Raw genomic sequence first — 20,198 nt, forward strand, 5'->3', positions numbered from 1 at the left:
TTTATTATTTGTTTATACATTTTGTTATTATATTAATTTTTTGTGTGTATATTATATTACTATTTATATACCTATTTATTATTTTGATAAGATTTGTTTTATATTGTTTCATTTTTTTTAAAAAAAAAATCTAACACTTATTTCCAAAGTTTCAATACATTTAAAATTTTTGTGACAAAAAAAAATTTAACACTTTCTTCCGTACATATTTAAAAATATATATTTTTAGAAAAATCCTAATTCTATCTCCCTCTTATCTCATCCTTTTATTTCTCTCTTTCCTATTATTTTAATTGAAGAATATGAAGAAGCAGCCACCAATTGTTTCTTGGCGAGACCCATATTGGCGAAGCAGCTGCCAATTGTTTCTTGGCGAGGCCCATATTGTCGAGTTTTTAGATTTTTTGAATTGTTTCTAAAATTTTGACGATGCTATTTTTTTTTTAGTTTTTGGTTGAGATTGTAATTTTTTTTTGCTTCTAAAAGTTTAGATAGAGTGTATTTGCACTTTGAGTTGTTTTTGAAACATTGTCTAATTGGTACTCAATTTATTAGTCTATGGGGTAGTTTGGTCATTTACCAATTTGTATTTTCTATTATTTAAATTTATTTTGCTATTCTTACAAATTTGAAACCTTTTTGCCATTTTTCTAAATGAAACTTTAAATTTTGTTATTTCTCTTGTAACCAATCAAGATATTTTCTTAATAAGGTAGACTGGACTTTTACATCTCATTTACATGGCTAGGATAGATTGAACTTTTACAAATTCGTAATTTTTTATTTTTTTTAATTTGTTTTGTCATTTCTACAAAAGAAAAATTGTTTTGTTTTTTCGAGTGAAAAGTTAAAATCTACTGTCCCTCTTGTCAGACATTATTTTTAATAATTGTAATGGACGACAAACTAGACCTTCTTATTTGCAAATATAGCAATTTTTAAAAAATTTGCAAATATAACAAATCTTTAAAATAATATTTTTCTTATTCCTTTTTAACCCCTATCTCCCTGCAATCTCCTTATTCACCCACCAATTAACCAATTTTCTCTTTCCCTTCCCCATTTCCTGATTTCATCTCTCCTAGGGTAAGTATCAATTTATATTCTTGAACTTTGGGATTGTATCAATTTAAATCTCAAACTAATAATTGTGTCAATTTAAACCTTAAATTTTCATAAGTATATCAATTTAAATCATAATTTTCATGAGTGTATCAATTTACACATTTCTTCAAATTTAGTTTGAAAACTATCATGTAAAACATTTAGGCCATGTTTGGTAATCATTTGGTATTTTGTTTGTGTTTCTTGAAAATTAAGTCTATTTCATCCACATTTCTTACAATGATTTGCATCTTTCTTAAGTATAATTATTGAGTTCTTAGAAAAATTCCAAAAACAAAAACAATATTTTGAAAACTACTTTTTTTAGTTCTTAAAATTTGGCTTGGTTTTTTAAACCATTGGTGAAAAGTAGATACAAAGGAAGGAACTTAGAGGTAAAAATAATGTCCATAGGCTTAATTTTAAAAAACAAATACCAAAAACAAATTGGTTACCAAACGGGGCCTTAATTTTTTCAATTAAACTTATAAATTGTTATAAGAGAATCAATTTAGAGCCTTTCTTAGGATATATCTGAAAATTGTTGATGCATAAATTCAATACGTGTGTAGATTTCTACAAATGTCGATTTAACAAAATTGACAATAATAATTTGAATGGATAATTTTCAAATAAATCTTAATTGATAGTGTAAATTCATTTGCTTTGTAAGTTTAGAGATTTAATTGATAAAATTACAAGTATCACATGATGTTTATCCAAATAAAAGACAATGACGAGTTTAAATTGATATACTTATGAAAGTAAATAGTTTAAATTGATACAATAATTAGAGTTTAAGGTTTAAATTGATACAACCCTCAAAGTTTAAGGTTCAAATTAATACAATTATATTTTAGAATTTAAACTGATTCAATCCCAAAGTTTAGAGGTATAAATTGATATTTTTTTCTTTTTAATTAAAAAGTAATTAAGAAAAGAGAAATAATGTAGTTACCATTTGAACCTAATAAAGAGTGCGCAATGATCATCATAGACATCTCAACACCAAACGAACCAATTGCCAAATTTATTATTAAACAAAACGTTAAATATAAATATCAAATAAAAATGAAACCGAAAGAAACTACCTTTTTTTTAATTCTCAAATTTTCATTTTCTAGTCACATTTCTTAAAATTTTGAAATAAAAAAAAAAAAAAGATGATTATCACACAAGTCTATTTCTCAAAAAAATGAGAAATAGGAACATTATTAAACGAGCCTATAATATATACCTTTTTCTTTTCGTTGGACTTTAACCCTCCATTTGGATTCAAGAATGTTTAAAAAATGATTTTAAATCTTGTGATTTGAAATTCGAGAAATGATTTGAAATTAATTATTTTGTTTGGAACGAAAAAGTTTTGAAATGAATGTATTTAAAATTTTGTATTTGGATGATAACTGAAAAAGAAAATGAAGTTAAGAATTTACTAATATAGACGTTTAGATATGATGCGTTGAAAATTAGAATATGAAAAGGTTAATGATACATGTCATGGAAGGCATGTTTTTAGGCCTTTATTTGCACACTTTTACTTAGAAAAATGGACTCTTAATCGATCTTAATTAGCTAAAATGAGCTCATAAGGGTCCCAATAAGCTTAAAAATTGTTATTTACTGAATTTAAGGTGAGATTTTGTTCAATGCGGCCGCATCACCAGATTCACTACGGTCGCATTAGTGAACCCTAATTTTCTAGAATTCAACCTAGTCAAATATGGTTGTGATTCTCGCACTTCAAGTAGTTGTTCAGGCCTGATTTCACCGGGTAAACCCTCATAGTATAGATTTTTTCCTCCTCAACTAATTTGAGGCCTATAAAAGGAGAATAAGCTCTTCATTTCAAGTAACAACTCTCCATCTCCGAGTTTACCACAATTCCTTCACAGTTTCTGTTATTTGCGTCAATCCCCTTGGACGTTCTCTCAACTTCTCAAGTCTGTATCCTCAAGAACGAAAATTCTTCTGAGGTGTAATGACTCTAGGTCATCTCATTCCGTGAAAGCGTGGGGTGAGAAAAGATTCATCCTTGAGAAAAGTGGAATCGATATGGGGAAAGTCTAGGAATTTGAGGACTTGTCCCAAGATCTCTTGAGTTGTATTTTTCAACATTTATTATTTATTTATTTCTTATAGTTTTCTTTACATTCTTTTCATCATCAAACTCTATTGTAGCTATGATTTATGATTCAATAAAGTTCATTATTTTATTATTAATCATGAGCTAAATCTTCCGATCTTAAGGGTTCTACAATGTAGATGCCACGATTGTTACGACTTAAGTAATGTTGTACTTCATACCACTTTGTTTTACATATGCTCTTTGTTGAATTTAAAGATAAAATCGGTAAATTAAATTGGCTACTTAATTTAATGATCTAGTGGAGCTCTAATGTTGAAAAGGTTAGGATGTAAGATGTCACAAAGGAATATGGGACTTTGAGTCTAGAAATAGGATTGCCATGTCGCCTTAAAAATAAGGGGCATCATAGGACAAAAAAACTGAACTTAAACTAATCTAAGATCAAGTTAATCATGAAAATATTAGGCATTAACTACTTGGATGTCAAAAGCCTTATGATATTTAATTTTATGAATACTATGTCTAAGGAAAATCTAAAAAGGCATAGCTTCCAACAAATTTGAAAAAAATTTTAGAGTATACACACATGGATCTTTGGGTCCATCAAGAGTGCAAACACATGGAGGTGCTAGATATTTTCTTACACTTAATAATTTTTTCCAGAAAAGTATGAATAATGACCTTTTAGACCCAACCCAATTGTTTGGATTGGAAATTTCTTCAACTCAAATAATCTTTATTAGAAAATGAACCCAACCCAATCCAATCATGATATATTTAGGTTGGGTTGGTTCGAGTTAATCGAGTTATTTATTAAATTTTTATTCCAGAAAGAAGTAAAATGTTAATACATAAAAATCTAATTTAATTATTTTCATATATTGCATTAAGATTAATATCTCAATTTCAATTTATATAATGAATTTTTGTTTCAAAGTCCTAAAACAACTATTTTAGGAGTTTTTTTTAGAATAAATTATCCAAAAAATAACAAATCAAATAAAACTAAAATAAATATATGTATATATAATTTGTCTTATACGCAAAAAAATATATAAAAAGTTAAAGTTAAAGTTTGGGTTAGTTCGGGTTTGTTTGAGTTATTTTAGATGAATCTATAAATCAATCCAACTCATAAAATTTTCATTTATTTGAACCCAACTCAATCCAACTCACATAACGCAATCCAAACCGCACGGGTTAAGTTGAGTTGATTGGTTTTTTCGGTTTATCGGATTTTTTGAACACCCCTAATGAAAACTAAAGATGAAGTGTTTGATAAATTTGTGGAATGGAAAAACCTAATTGAAAATTTATTGGGAAAGAAAATTCAAACCAATAATGGGCTTGAATTTTTGAATAAAAACTTTGGTGATTTGATCAAACAAAATGGCATTAGACACTTGACTTTCCTTGAAACGCCTAAACAAAATGGTATAGTTGGGAGATTCAATAGAATGATATTAGAAAATTTTATACGTACAAACTTTTAGGGAGAAGCAGCAAGTACGACTGTTTATGTTATTAATACATGTCCTATCTTTTGCTCTGAACTTCAAACTCCTAAAGAGGTTTACATTTAAAACTAAAACTTTTAGCTAAAGATGCCATGGATTCTGAAATTTGCTCTCTTCTTAAAAATAAAATTTGGACTCTTGTCGATTAACCTAAAAATCAGAACGTTGTGGATTGTAAATGGATCTTTTAGATTAAACCTGTAGTGATTGGCTTTATTAAGCCTCCATATAAAGCATATCTTGTAGCTAAAGATTCTACCTAAGAAGAGGATATTGATTATAGTGAAAATTTTTCCACTGTGGTTTGCCACTCTTTCGAGTAGTTTTATCTATGGTTGTTCAATTTGATTTAAAACTTGTACAAATAGATGTTACCATGACTTTCTTGTATAGAACATCGGATGAGAACATTTAAGGTCCGTTTGATAACATTTCTGTTTCTTGTTTCATGTTTCTATTTCTCATTTTTTAAGAAATGGACTTATTTGATAACTGTTTTGTTTTTTATTTCTAAAATTAAGAAACGTTTTTAAGAAATAGGTAAATTTTAAGAAATTACAAAAAATAGTTTCTCCCTATTTTTATTATTTTTTTATTTTTAAAATTTTTGTTTCCTTAAAAGATTGATAACATAGCTCAACTTGGTAAGGAGACTGTCCTGGAATGCAATTTGATTCCTTAGTTGTGTCTTCAAATCCTGCTGATCGTTTTTTTAAAACTTCTCTCTTTTTTTTTTTTCTTTCGTATTTCTTGCCTTTCTTAACTTTTAAGTTTATATATTACATTAATTTTGAATTAAAAAAATCTCTTTATATATTATTTTAGTTTCAATTTTAAACTTGGGGCCTTTTTTTAGTTTTTAAATATAAATTTGTAAATTCAATTTTTTTTTCAAATGTTAAATTTTAAATTTTGTCATATGCATGTTTATGTATTATTTGAATTAATTTTTATTTTTATTGCATTTAAAACCAGTTACAATTTACAATATATAATTTTTTTCTCACTAATACATTTAATGACTTTAGCAATGAATCAATGGTCGTTGAAGATACACACAATTTGCTACACAATTTGCAGAGTAGTATAATTGAGTTAGATGTGAGTCGAAATAATTTAAGACGTTACTATTATTTTTAGTCAAAATAATTTATAAATGACTCACATGAGAGATAACAATGTTGACCATATTTGGGCAACATTTGAAGGATAGATACAATTTTGTTATTGTTCTTAGTTGTGCATCGAGACTTATTTGTATTAGATGATATAAACTTTTGATAACTTTTTTCGTATGTTTAATGTTACATATCTTTTTTATTTTATATTATCATTAAAAAAAAAAAAGAAATAGTTATCACACAAGTTTCTTTTTTTAAGAAATGAGAAGCAAGAATAGTTATCAAACATGTTCCTATCTCTAGTTCTTAAAAAATATGGAACAAGAAACAAGAAACAAGAAACAGGAAATGGAAAATAGGAAATGAGAATATTATCAAACATGCCCTTATGTGAGGTAACCACCTGATTATGAAGAAGATGACAAAGAACACATAGTATGTCATTTTAAAAGGTCCATTTATGGAGTAAAACAACCATCTAGGCAATGGAATAAAAGATTTGATTGTTTCATTACTTCTAAAGGTTTGTAAAGAATTCATATGATGCTGTGTCTATAAGAGAACCATTAATAAAGATAATTTCGTGCTATATTGCTATATGTTGATGATATCTTGATTGCCTCTAATAGCATGCATCTTGTTAAAATTATAAAGCAACAATTGAATGAAGAATTTGAAATTAAGAAGTTGTAAAGAAAATGTTGAGAATGGAACTTTATAGAGATAGAACTAGAAAAACAATGTCCATCTCTTAAAATGATTACATTAATAAAATTAGAGATTTCACATAGAGAATGCCAAAACATTGAAAATTTCTCTTGCTCAACATTTTAAGTTGTCTTCTCAACAAAGTCCTTCACATGATGATATTGATGAAATGAAATCTCTTCCTTATGCAAATTTGGTTGGTTGTTTGATGTATGGGATGGTTACCTATGAGCATGGTTAGTAGATTCATGAGTAACCTCGAAAAATCTCATTGGGAAACATCAAAAATGGATTTTGAGGTATGTAAAAAGAACATTGAAAAAAGAACTTCTATATTCTAAAGCTATCGAAAATAATGATTATGTTGTGGGATATGTTGATTCAGATTATACAGTTGATTTGGACTGTAGATGCTCGTTGACAGGTTATGTTTTTACATTATTTGGGAATGTTGTTAGTTGGAGTCAACTATGCAAACTATTATGACCTTGTCTTCTATGGAGGTCGAGTATATTACACTTCTAATACTGTTAAAGAATCAATGAGGTTCAAATGACTTGTTTATGAAATGTGTCAAAACACATTAATGTCAGATACCATTATGTTCGCGATGCAATTCACAATGATAAGCTGACTTTGTTGAAGGTAAGTACCTCTCACAACCCTGTTGATATGATGACAAAAGTTATGCCATCAAACAGATTTGGATACATTTGTGATCTATTGAAGTTAGATGTTGGCTAACTCTTCAGTTAGCACCTTTGCTTTGAATCACAAATATATATATTTTTAGATTATTGCATTTTGTTATATTCATCAAGAGGGTGATTGTTGACATTATTGATGTGATGTACTTTCTATTACTCCATCTATTTCAGTTTTTCTCAATTTGTGACTGCAATATAATCTCTTCCATTTGAAAAGTGGATGTAGACTTCGATTGAACCACTAAAATCACCGATGTTTATCTTTATTATTTTGTTGTTGATATGTCTTTGTTATGGTTATTTATTGATTGATTATGGTTTATAGTCACTCCTAGTCCTAGTCTTTACGCAAGCTATTAAGTAGAAGTAAAGAAATTTTGACTTAAAAAAGGTTTAAGGGAGAGGATATAATATTTGGTTCGCTATAATATGGAATCTGGCACAACCCTCAAGATTTTCTGCCTCTCTATCTCTATCTCTATCCGGATGCATGGATTGAGATGGTCAAGAAAGTAAAGATAAGAGAAGGAAAGGGAATATTTCTAAAATTTACAAGTATTTCTACTCAATTTGGTTGTCCTTCAACTTCAAACAAGAGGCGATTCTCAGTGCTAGAATGCATGGAATCAGAATGTTTTTACGAGATGTGAATGAGACCCATCATTCCGACTCCAATTAACATATCTCATTCTCCAACTTTATGACTTTTCAGATTGATATCAGTACCTCACAGACCTGCATCATATACACTTCTTTGGCATCAAATCTTTCACATGGGACCTACTGAATATTGAAATCTTATATTACAAGGTGGATCTAGCTTCTCAATTACCTTGAATCTGGATTGACTCTTCAATATTCATATCTGCAATTATAATACACAAATTATTTCTTTTCCGTAGCAACACCGAAACTACGAGTCTTAAGCCTACTGGAAAAAGTATTTGCAAGTAAGAAAACGGTTCAAAATTATTCTCAATGAACTCAAACTCATAACGATTAATGACAAGTTACATAATCATAAATGAAAGAACCAAAAATTGGGGACAAAGGAGAAAGATGGCAACATGTATGATTGTCTTTATTTTTTTTTCATGTATGAATTTAGATTTGTTCACATAAATAGATACAAACTTTTTATTCTATACATTTAACGGTAAAAACCTACGAGAGTTATTTTGAAACAAACTACAAACTTCAAAGGTTAAAATGAAACTTATAAAAGTTCGGGAGTATAAATGAAACCAACCCTATAATTTAGAGGTATTTTTGATAATTTAACTAGTAGATTATGACTCTCTCACAAATAAAAAGGTTAGGATTGGCTCTTAAGTAAATGTAGAACCGTGCTTTATGCCAAACTAACCATTTGGATATGAATATCAAGAGAAGTATACGGAAACTAAGGAGTATAAGAATAAAAAAAAAAGTGAAATCAGGGGAATCCACAAAAAGTGAGGAATGAGATAAATATTCCCCAACCCCACAGGAATCTATTATGGGGGATTATCTCTAGTTTAGAGCAGAGCCCACAATTACAAAGAATTACTCACCATCTCATTCTTAGTCTCATAGTAAAGGAACTTGGGAGTGAGGAAAAATGACTCTCCACCATAATTCTCACCCAAAATGGAAATAGGAAAAAAAAAACTTTCTGCTCACTTTGACTTGCATAGCTTCCTTTCCTCTAGTCCATCAAGAAAAAAGTTTAGTGATAAACACAAATATAGTGAAAAAAAAATATTAGTGAAAAGGATTTGCACCAGTCATATTGTGCTGTGTGACTGTAAGTAATTTAAGCTTTTACCTATTGACATATAGAAGTGGCATGATATCAGTTCCTAGTTAGCAGTACACATCACCACTAGTACAAATGAAAATTGAACACCAACGCACTCAGAAACTTTGTTGAATTTCGCTATCTCATTGACAAATTATGACAAGAAAAATTAACCAGCAAAGATTCTAAAGCAAGTACATCGAATAAAATTTTAGAAAGTATGAGATTTGTTATCTATGGTTTGATTCATTCCACATTTGAAAAGAGCAGGCAGGCCACTGCCCTTCAACTTTTCTTGTAATTCGACTAATTTTCTTTTCGACTAATAAGTGGAGAGATTTGAACCAATAACCTACCATTGAAGACACGATATCCAACCACTTGAGCCTATGCTGGACAGCCAATTACTCTTCATTAAAACTTCATTGATTTTTCATACTAAAAATATAAGTGTAAGAAAATAAAGATAAATAAATCATTGGTTTAATGAAACTAAAATTGCTGAGAGTGATGAAGTACGTATCCTGGAATTTCTTTGATGCATGAATATATAAAGTATGAGATAAGTACATATAGATGAATTAATGTATACAACTTTGTTTTATGATTAAAAAAATGGGGCATCTTCGTCTTGAGCTAAAGTGTACTTATTTTATTTCATTTTTTACTTCTCAAAGAGATCAAAAGAGAGGGTGGACTTGGTCTCTAGAATAGGGGAAGGGTTGAATTAAAATCATCACATCCAAAAGCCAAGATATCTTCTTTGAGTTTTAGGCCATTGAGAGGAGAAAAACTTTGCCATACTTTTCAATTGGTGTTGGGAGAAATCCGAATTTTCTCCAAAAAGAAGGAATACCACAAGTCAAAAAGCCATGAAAGACAGAAAGACATAGGTCGGAGAATAAAGGTAATGACCATTTGCATGTATGCGGAACTAAAATGTGATATCAAAATTTAGACAGGACAGATGGTTGTTATTTTGATTAGTGAATATGACAATAGCAATTAGGACTATGGAAAGAATAACTTAGGATGAGGAGGGTGCCTAGTTTCGGATACATTAATCAAACATACAATTTGATCAGATACCCTTTTAGTCTAATCAAATTACATCCTAGTCCATGAATTTTGATGGGTATGTTGATTTAGTCTATAAACTAATAAAAGTTTCAACTACGTCCCTTAAACTTGACATTCGAATAGCATGAATTGGTTTATCATGACATGACAAATAGATGACTAGAAAAAGCAGACAACCCAAGAAAACAAATGGCGCGTGCCACATACTTTATATTTAAAGGAAGGAATCAATTCTTTTTTTTAGACCATACACTCTTCTTTGTCAAACTATCCACTTCTTTCTACCATGTGTGTCAAAATAGTTAATACCTATCCAATTGGCATGTTACATCATCATTCAGGAATCATAATTTAAAGTACACACACATAATTGAATTTTTTTTAAAGTTCAGAATTAAATGGATACAATAATCAAAGGTTAGTTTATCATTTAACCTTTTATATCTAGAATCCCAATTTTGACAAGGTTGGTGTGCCTAAAATTCCCATGTTTACAATCAAAATGAGATTGACGGACATGGCGGATCTGTCAAGTTGAGTTGAAGGCATATCTTCGATGGCTATTGCAATCATGGAACCATACACTGTTTACTAAATTACTTGACTTCAGACAATTAAAGAAATATTAGATATTAAAAACTAAAAAAGCATGAACTAGGAAGGCTGTAGAAAGAACACAAAATCAAAGAATCAAGGGAATGATCTCTTACCAAACGAATGACACGTGAGGGTGGACGCTGGTCGGTGGGCTTGGTTTCTACTGGCCGGAAAAAAGGAGACGAAGCTTCTGTTTCATAGCCTTTTAAGCTCCGTTTGATCCAATCTTCTGATTCTCCCTAACCTCTATAAAGACCCTTCAGGTCAATCCCATCCATGCCAGAGCACCATTCTCATCTAATCTATTACATGAAATTCAAAAGAATGGCCACCATTTCCATCGATCCACGGCTTAAACTCCAAATGCCCAAACTCCATATTCAAAATGAAGCCACAGTAGAAGAGATTGAGGGGCTCATTCGAGTTTATGCAGATGGGCATGTTGAAAGGTTCCCAATCATCCCAAATGTATCCTGCAACACCACAGCATCAGACAAAGGCGTAACAGCAAAAGATGTTCTCATAGACAATTTCACAAACACCTGGGCACGGATTTACGTTGCCAACTCTCAACGAAACCTCCCCTTACTTGTTTATTTCCATGGCGGTGGCTTTTGTGTTGGTTCTGCCGCCTGGAGCTGTTACCATGAATTCCTCCTCGACCTTGCTTCCAAAGCAAAATGTGTAATCCTCTCAGTCAACTATCGTCTTTCCCCTGAAAATCGCCTCCCCGCCGCTTACGAAGACGGATTCAACACACTCATGTGGTTGAAACAGCTAGCAATAACCAACCCAATCGAACACAAATGGTGGTTAGGCAATTGCAATCAATCAAAATTGTTCCTCGCTGGCGATAGCGCCGGAGCGAACATAGCGTACAACATCGCCGCACGGGTAGGGCTCAACGAACCCACAATCCTAAAACCCCTAAACCTAAAGGGCATAATCCTGATCCAACCTTTCTTTGGCGGAGAATCGCGAACCAAATCAGAAAAACTCGCTACTCAGCCCTCTTCCGCCTCAGCATTAACTCTCGACGCCGCCGACACATACTGGCGGCTGTCCCTGCCACCGGGGGCCAATCGCGACCATACATGGAGCAATCCACTGGTGAATGGCGGGGTAAAGTTGAGAGAAACGAAGGTGCCACCATTAATGGTGTGCATATCGGAGCTGGACATACTGGTGGACAGAAATTTGGAGTTCTGTGCAGCCATGACAGCCGCCGGGAAGAAAGTGGAGAGAGTGATTTTGAAAGGAGTTGGACATAGCTTTCAAATTCTGAATAAAGACCAGATTTCTAGTGCGCGAAGACGAGAAATGATGGTTTGTATTCAGCGTTTTATTCAATTATAGGGAAAAATGTCATTCTTCTTCTTCGTTTCTTTTAGTTTAATTTTGTTTCAGAGAACAACCCATTGATTACGAGTGTGTAAGACATCGATTGTTGATTGAATTTGTACCTCCCCACCCCGAGAGTTGAACTCCAAAAGAAAATACAATACACCTGTTTCAAGAGTTTTCAAGACGCAAGAGGAACATATCTGGGGAAATTTGTATTAATGACCCAATTTGTGGGTCTAAACTGTCAAATGACCCATTTTTAAAAAATAATATCAATTGATGACATCATCGTCATACCAAATTACGTATATTATCCTACTTCTTCGTCTTCTTACCTTAAGAAAATCTACCAAAACTAAAAACTCTTCATTCAAAACTCTTTAGAATCACTCATAAACTAAAAACTCTTTAGAATCCATCATTTCGGCTTGCAAACGATTCCACTGCCGCCGACAAATCGAATCTGATCGGTAAATTTGTGCCTGAAAATGTCTTACATTGATCGGTAATGGAGCTTTGTGGGTCATTCTGGGTTTAGAAATACTGTGAACCTATGGGTTTTTCGTTTTTTTTTGTTTTCGAAAACAATAAACATGCCCTTCTATGAGCGATTCTAAAGAGTTTTGAATGAAGAGTTTTTAGTTTTGGTGGGTTTTCTTAAGGTAAGAAGACGAAGAAGTAAGGACAGTATATGTAATTTGGTATGACGATGATGTCAGCAGAGGGTCAACTGACATTATTTTTTAAAAATAGGTCATTTGACATTTTGGACCCAAAAATTGAATCATCCATACAAATTTCCCAAGTCTTGGGCTTTATTCCCTTTCTCTGTGGCCTTTGATATGGAGGGGCACAACTACCTTGTCAAACTGACACTCTTTCTCTATTTTTGATATTGAAATTGACGATAAGAACTTATCGGATACTTACAATCAAATAATATTTATAATTATTCAACACTTAAAATAATACCCGACCCATACTCAAGCAAGGAAGGCATAAGCGACATTAATACACTTACGGGATAATAGCCTGTGTGGATAGGCATCAACCAAATCCACCCTTAAGGCATCTACCAATTAAGGTGCCATTGACCCATGACAATACTTCATCAGAGTTGCATCTAACTGCATCTCATAATTATAATAATATTCAACCCTCAAGCTTGATATGGAATTCGTAAGAGGCATCTATACACTTGTAGGGTACTTAGACAATGTGGATAGGCATCTACCAAAGTTCAACCTCAATGGCTTCCACCTAACCAAGATGATATGAAATCCTCATTCCTATGTAACCTAATGATATATGCATAATTGTTCGAGACTTGCTGGGACCCAAAACAAAGAATATTTTTAACCACTCTCACAAGTTTGTAGTAGGCTAGTGGGAACGAGTCATCTTCATGGGGAATCTTGAGATATCTTAGCTGATTAGTGAATTCGATGGTCACAGTGGAGAGGTGAGGGGTTGAGAGTTTTGATTATAAATAATTTTAAAAGACTTAAAACTAAAAACATAATTGAAAATGAGATTTGATTTGATTAAAGGCCTAGCTTAAGGAATAAGAATTCCACTCATTTAACTAAACACCTTAATGCACTAATTGATGGAATACACAAGTATGCAATGAAAGCAAATAAAATAAATAAGCACTCTAATTACATTTAATTTTTGTTCTAAAGCATGCATATTCAAGTAGATTTTAAGTTACATACCTTTTGTGATGAAATCTTCAAATCCAAACTGCTTTTCTCTCCAATTCAGTTCCATATCACTCCGTGAACCACCACGAGGTCTTCTATACTATTCTCAGCCTTGAATTTAAGTGGTGGAACTTAGATTTGAATGAATTTGGTAAGTGTTTTTGTGGGTTTGAAGAGGAAGAAGAAGATGAACCAAAAACAAAATTTTCAGCTTTTTCAATCTCTATCTCCTCTGCCTCAACTCAACAAATTGAAGGACTTTTAATCAATCTCAGCATTCAACCAACATCTGAATCTTCAAAAGGCAGCAGCTGCTTGACAAAATCTAGTGGAATTGTGTGTAATGTATGGGATACACCTCATGCTAAGGAAATTTTCTCAAATTTTCCAATTTGTTTTTCATTTAATTAATTTTATAATTAATCAAATTTTGATTTAATTAATTCTTAATTAATCAAATCTAAAAATTCAATTTCTTAAATTGAATTTAAAATTGAAAATTTGATTTTAATTAATTAAATATATTTAATTTATTAATATTAAATTAATCACCCACTAAATTTTCACCATGAATCTAATTCACGTAATTGATATTTAAATCAATATTTAAATATTATATACTCTCTGATTTTGTTTAATTTTAATAAATTAAACTTTAATTATATCAAATATAATTGTGCAAACCTTAATTTGAATTTGAACTAATTCAAATTCAAAAACCCTAATTTCAATTTGAACATTTTTAAATTGAAATTTAATTTGAACGACCATTCCAAATTCACTCAATTTAATAATTCAAGGTGTTCATGTTTTATGAGCTAGTAGAGGGACCTTATGGACCTACAGATCATGAGCTCCAATGATTAAGATTAATTAGCTAAACTGTTTAGACCAAATTAATCAGTATTTGTTAACTATCGAGTCACACCACTAAGCTTGATAGTTGTACCCTCCTCATTGTAGATATATTTGTGTCCATATAATTTAACCATAACCAGTAAGTCGACCCTTTACAGGTTGTTCGTAATACCGACTGGGTCAATGTGCTGTTTTACCCTCGATATTATGTCTTGTTCCTTAACTTCCAACTGATTCTCTAATGAACAATTGATTTATGATCCAATCACTAAATCGGATCCCTCTCGAACTAGTGAGAGGGTGGGGCCTCTTGTTGAAGACCTGGATTCAGTAATTAAGAGAACAACCTTTCCACTATCCCTAAATCGGGTAGGTATGAATTTTGTCTTGCATTCTATGTTCCCAGCTATCTACCCAGTCTTACCCTTGAAATGGGAGGCTTATTGAGCCGGCGCTGTTGAGCCAACCCTCACCTATGAAAATTTAGTGATAATTTTGAATAAACAGGAGTTCATAGTTAGCTCAGGATTAAGATCGAGTTACCTAGGTCATTTAAGTGAAATAGTCAGTCTTAAACAGTAAACAACGTTATAAAGTAAGAGTGACTTATTTCTTGGTCCGACCTTATGCAAACTCATTGCATAGGACGCCCCCATTCCTTATGTCAATACATGAACGAATCTGGATCACTTCGTTTGTAGTATTTTTGCAACAACTTGTAACAGCTACAAAGTAGACTACATCCAATAGTGTTACCAGAATAAGGTACCCAATCTTAATTATATACTATAGACCGTTTTGGCTATTTACTCAAACTTGATCCATCTTTATGTCTCTACATAAAGTTCAAATATTCATATAATAACCATGAATCTTAGTTTATTGGATTTGAACTTTACGTATGCAATTTATAGATTCAATAACAACTTTATTGATAATAGAATATGTTTAACTTTACAAACTGCGAGTTTTAGGACATAAAACCCAACACTAATCTATTACTTAATTAGTCTAGATGTTCAATTGATCGGTTTCGATAGTGGCATAAGTAATTAAACACTCCCATTAAGCCTAGGGAATCTAGTCAAGGCAATTAGTAACTTGGATAGCCTAAGTTACTAACTGTTTCGATTCTTGAATGATTAGGCATGCAATATAGCAAAAGAATCGTCTTGAACAATTTAAAATTTACACACAAGCATGCTCTATCCTGAGCCCTAATGAGATTAACACATATAGATAAATCTTTCTCTAGCAAAGCAAAGAAAAGAGAATGGGTGATCAAGCCAAACATAATTTCTAAGCATAAAAGTTTAATTACATCAAGAATCCATAAAATTTAGTAGTAAACCGGCAATTAAAAATCTCACAACAAAGATTAAATGAGTTTTAATCCTACCCCTAAGCTAAAAAATACTTACCTTAGTCACTCATAGTGTACCAAGATAAAATCCAAATATGAGAAATTAAAATTACAAGTAAAACTAAATTGGGAATAATAAAATTAAAGAGATAATCGAGCTAGAGGGTGCAATCTTTAGCTTCTACTGACCTAATTCGGCAAAAATGATATCTATAGACAACAGTGCAGTGCCATGATGCTGACGCATGCGCGCACCAATTTTCGCCAAAAAGCTCGTAGCGTTGCGACACTACCCTGAAAATGGGCCTTATGGAAAAAGCATCATATTGCAGCACAAGCGCCTTTCTGTGCACAGGGCCTCTGTGAATGGTGCCTCGTAGTGGCCTGTGCTATGCTCCCTCAATGATACTTCCGTAATTTTGCTCCTTGTCCTTGGTTGATGCTTTCGGAGTTCCGTTTTGGTTCATTTTCATCCTGTTTACGCTCCAGTGGTCGATCCTACCATCTACGTATTCGATATCTACAAAATCATAGAATAAACACGTAAAATCTAGAACGAACCAAAATTAAGTGGAATAAGATAGCACCTTTTAATAGCTATAAATAATCAAAGTTGACCAATCGACTCTTACTAAACCATGTTTCTATATGCAACAGACATTACCCCAGTATAATAAGCATCAACAAGTGATACTCATGCTTCAACATACTCCAACAATGTCAACATGCCATAATATATAATCCACAACATGCTTTAATATGCTATAATTATCATGGAAAGATTGCTCAAGTCACAAAATACAATCAAGAAATAAATCAAACATTCAATCATAACAATATCATGCAAAGTCACACAAGGTTCTCTTCAGGTTGAAATCTACTTACTCGATTAGTTTAAACCGAAAATAGTATTCTAACGTTTAGAAGTTTTCTTTCTTGAACAACTTAATGACCTTAAAAGTTTTTAAGAGGAATTTCTGAAGAAAATCGAACACGAGGTTTTCCATGAGTAGCGGAAGAATTATTTCAAATTACAATCGTATATGAACTTTACAATTATAATCACAAACGAAAACATACAGTTATGCTAAAATACATAAATTACAGCATGCTATACAAAAGATCAAGGACAAGAACCAACACACTTTTGTAGACTCATCTTCGAGTTCCTTGATCACGAACGCTCGATCATAGCAACACAGCAACACACAAACGCTTTCCAACATGACCGCTACATTGCACGGACACTGCACACTTGAATTAAGCGATTGCCAAAGTTAGGAACAACCCGAACACCACGAACAACCTCCCTAGAAGCTCGACAGTGTCGAGTTGAGTATGACACCACCAAAAAGGTTACCTTGGTATTCTCGATGTGAGAATCCAGAGGGTGGGCTCTGTGTGGACTTGGATTTGAGGTAGAAAATGGGAGGAAACAAAATCGTGTAAATGAATGAGCAAGTGAGAGATGGAAGAACCTATCGTATAGGTCGATGCCCAATCGTTTAGGAAAAGCTATGCGATCGTCTAGTAAAAGCTATGCAATTGTTTAGCTCATCGCTTAGCTGAGTGTCTATCGTGTAAGAACACTCTACAATCGTTTAGCGAACTCCAAGCTGTCGCTTAGTAAATCTAATTTACTTGACAACATTCTGTGAGTAATTTTCGAGATTGGAAATCTCAAATTACAAATTTCTTCCTTACTAAAATTAGGAAAACATTTTTCCTTTTAACTCACAGTTACCATGAAACCACCAATAACCTCTCACTCAATTGGTTATTAGAGAAAAAGAAATAATTATCCAATAATTAATATTATTATAAATATAAATGATAACCAACTTATCATACTATATTTATAACCTATAGTTTTAATAACTGACTAAACTCTTTGTCTATGGTATTAGAGATGCCCTAGTCTATTGTATTTTTCCCCATTATGTTTCTCAACATTATATTGTATATATTTGTTCTCACTGGAGTTTTAGTCCAAGTGGGAGATTGCTGGGAATGTCCTAGAACTCGCGGCTCGTATTAAACATTCTAATCAAATAATAATGACTTGTTGATTTTGTATCTTATTATGAAAATCCAATAAACATATCCATGACTATAGTCTGAATACTGTAACTTTATGTAGTAACATAAACAGGATCAAGTTGACAGTATATAGCCTAAATGGTCTAATAAGTATATGGATGAAATTGGGTATCTCATCCTGGCAACACTATTGGATGCGACCCATTCTGTAGTTATTATAAGAAGTTGTAAAGTGCTACAAATAATGTGATCCACAAATCGTTCATGTTGAGACATGTGAGTGGGGGCATCCTATGCAATGAGTTTGCATATAGACTGGACCACGAAAATAGTCACTTTTCTTTATAACGACCATTTATTGTTAAAACTGACTATTTCATTTATCAAATAACCTAGGTTAACTCGATTTTAATCTTGAGTTAGCTATGAACTTTTGTTTGTTCGAGATTATCCTTTGATCTGCAAACGATGAGAGTAGTCTAACAGTACTTCTCAATAAGCTTCCCATTTTGGGGATAAGACCAGATGAATAGCTGGGGACATGGCCTTGCAAGATGGAATTCACTCCTACCCGATTTAGAGTTAGTAGATAGGTTGTTCTCTTAAGTACTGATTCCAAGTCTTGAACAATCAGGGCCCCGCCTTCTCATGATAGAGAAAGCATTTGATTCATAGAGATTATGAATTAGAATTGTTCATTAAAGGGTCAGTAGGAACTTAAGGAACATGATGTATTCACAGAGTAAAACAGTAATTTTGACCTAACTGTGATTACGAATAACCTGTGAAGGATCGACTTACTGATTATGGTTATAAAGTGGACATAATATATCTATAGTGAGGGGAGTCCAACTATGGGCTATAGTGGAGTGTCCAATTAGTTAATAAATGGAGGTTAGATCGGTCTAATGAGTTTATCCGATTAATCTCGAATCGTTGGAACCTATGATCTGTAAGTCCGCGAGGTCCCCCTATAGCTCGTAAATGGTTAAGCTTTAGAATAGCTTGAGAAATTAATTTGAAACGTTCAAATATGAATTAAACGGAATAGGAGAATATATATTTAAATATGATTTAAATATATGAAGATGATTCTGTGCAAAAATTAATTTAATATTTGATATTAAATTAATTATTTTTTTAAAAAAAATTTAATTTATGAAATTAATTTTAGAAATTTGATTTTTCAGTTTTAAAATCAAAATTGAATTTTGAAATCAAGATTTTGGTTTTAAAGAAAAATTAGAAAAATTGGATTGCATGCACAAATTGAAAAACATGGTTTTCCATTATCATCTTCTTCATGCTCACACAAAGCCCACTTCTTCTTCTTCATTAAACTTCAAGCATGAGCTGTAAGCCATACACATCTCTTCTTTGCATGTTCATCTTCAATAAATAAAGAAGAATGGAGTGATTTGAAGGGATGCATTACACAGAAATTTTGAGAGAAAATTTCAGCTGGAAGAAAGGGTTCTTCGGAAGTGTGCTGCTATGAGCTTTTCTCTGTTCTACATTGCTACAAGCTGTTCTTGAGTCCCGCAACTTGGTCTAAAGCTCCAAGAGGATAGTGAGGAAGATCTTGAGGTGGTTCACAGTGATCTTTGGTGAAGATTGCTGTTATTTGATCAAGTTCTTGAAGAGTTCTACAAAGGTATAATCTAAAACCCTCTTATTTCGATGAGCATACTTTAATCTCTGCTAAAATTAGTGAATTTGAATGCTTATGGATCCTTAATACTTTCACTTCATGTTTTCTTACTCTAACAATCCATACCTCATATGCATTGCGAACACTTTGTGGTGCATCAAGGGTCGGGACTTGAGGACACTCCTTAACCATGACAAATACGAGGTTGTTTGCCACGAAATACGTTTCACACGATTCTTTCCACTGTATGTATTTGGTCATATTAAAAGCACTAAATGGAAATACTAATGAGTTGTTGAAAAGAAAAACACATTGACCTACGTTAGGTTTTAAACAAATACCCGTTGTAAAATAAACAACATCCAATAAGGTTTTAGCAAAATATGAACCCTGTGTGACATCTAGTTTCGCAATGACACTTCAAAGGTTTAGGATAAAAGTCACCGAAGGGAGGTCCATTATCCCTCATCTGAATTGAGAAGTTCTCAACCAGTCATTAATATCAGAACAACTCTTGCTCCTATAACGACTAG

The 20,198-nt window shown here is 32.2% G+C and overlaps 1 protein-coding gene and 1 long non-coding RNA gene across 3 annotated transcripts; one reads left to right on the plus strand and one right to left on the minus strand.

Moving 5' to 3' along the window:
* Positions 1–7,638: 7,638 nt before the first annotated feature.
* On the minus strand, positions 7,639–8,937 carry LOC150038550 (uncharacterized). Of its 2 annotated transcripts, XR_016527414.1 has the most exons (3): positions 8,800–8,937; positions 8,079–8,177; positions 7,639–7,981 (listed from the first exon to the last, which is right to left on the minus strand). It is a non-coding gene; the product is annotated as an uncharacterized LOC150038550 (long non-coding RNA). The 2 variants fall into 2 exon arrangements; XR_016527413.1 differs by lacking the exon at positions 8,800–8,937 and having other exon boundaries at positions 8,079–8,218.
* Positions 8,938–10,462: 1,525 nt separating this feature from the next.
* CXE17 (carboxyesterase 17) lies at positions 10,463–12,365 on the plus strand. Its single transcript, XM_039048158.2, has one exon. It carries the CDS (start codon positions 10,980–10,982, stop codon positions 12,057–12,059), a length of 1,080 nt encoding a protein of 359 aa, XP_038904086.1. The 5' UTR covers positions 10,463–10,979; the 3' UTR covers positions 12,060–12,365.
* The last annotated feature ends 7,833 nt before the right edge of the window (positions 12,366–20,198 follow it).

This window comes from Benincasa hispida, chromosome 1 (genome assembly GCF_027475165.1).
Source record: "Benincasa hispida cultivar pf3 chromosome 1, pf3_genome.v1.1, whole genome shotgun sequence".
In the NCBI taxonomy this organism is placed as follows: Eukaryota; Viridiplantae; Streptophyta; class Magnoliopsida; order Cucurbitales; family Cucurbitaceae; genus Benincasa; species Benincasa hispida.

Coding starts and splice junctions, on each gene's coding strand:
- CXE17 (XM_039048158.2), top strand. CDS start 10,980: ATGCCAGAGCACCATTCTCATCTAATCTATTACATGAAATTCAAAAGA.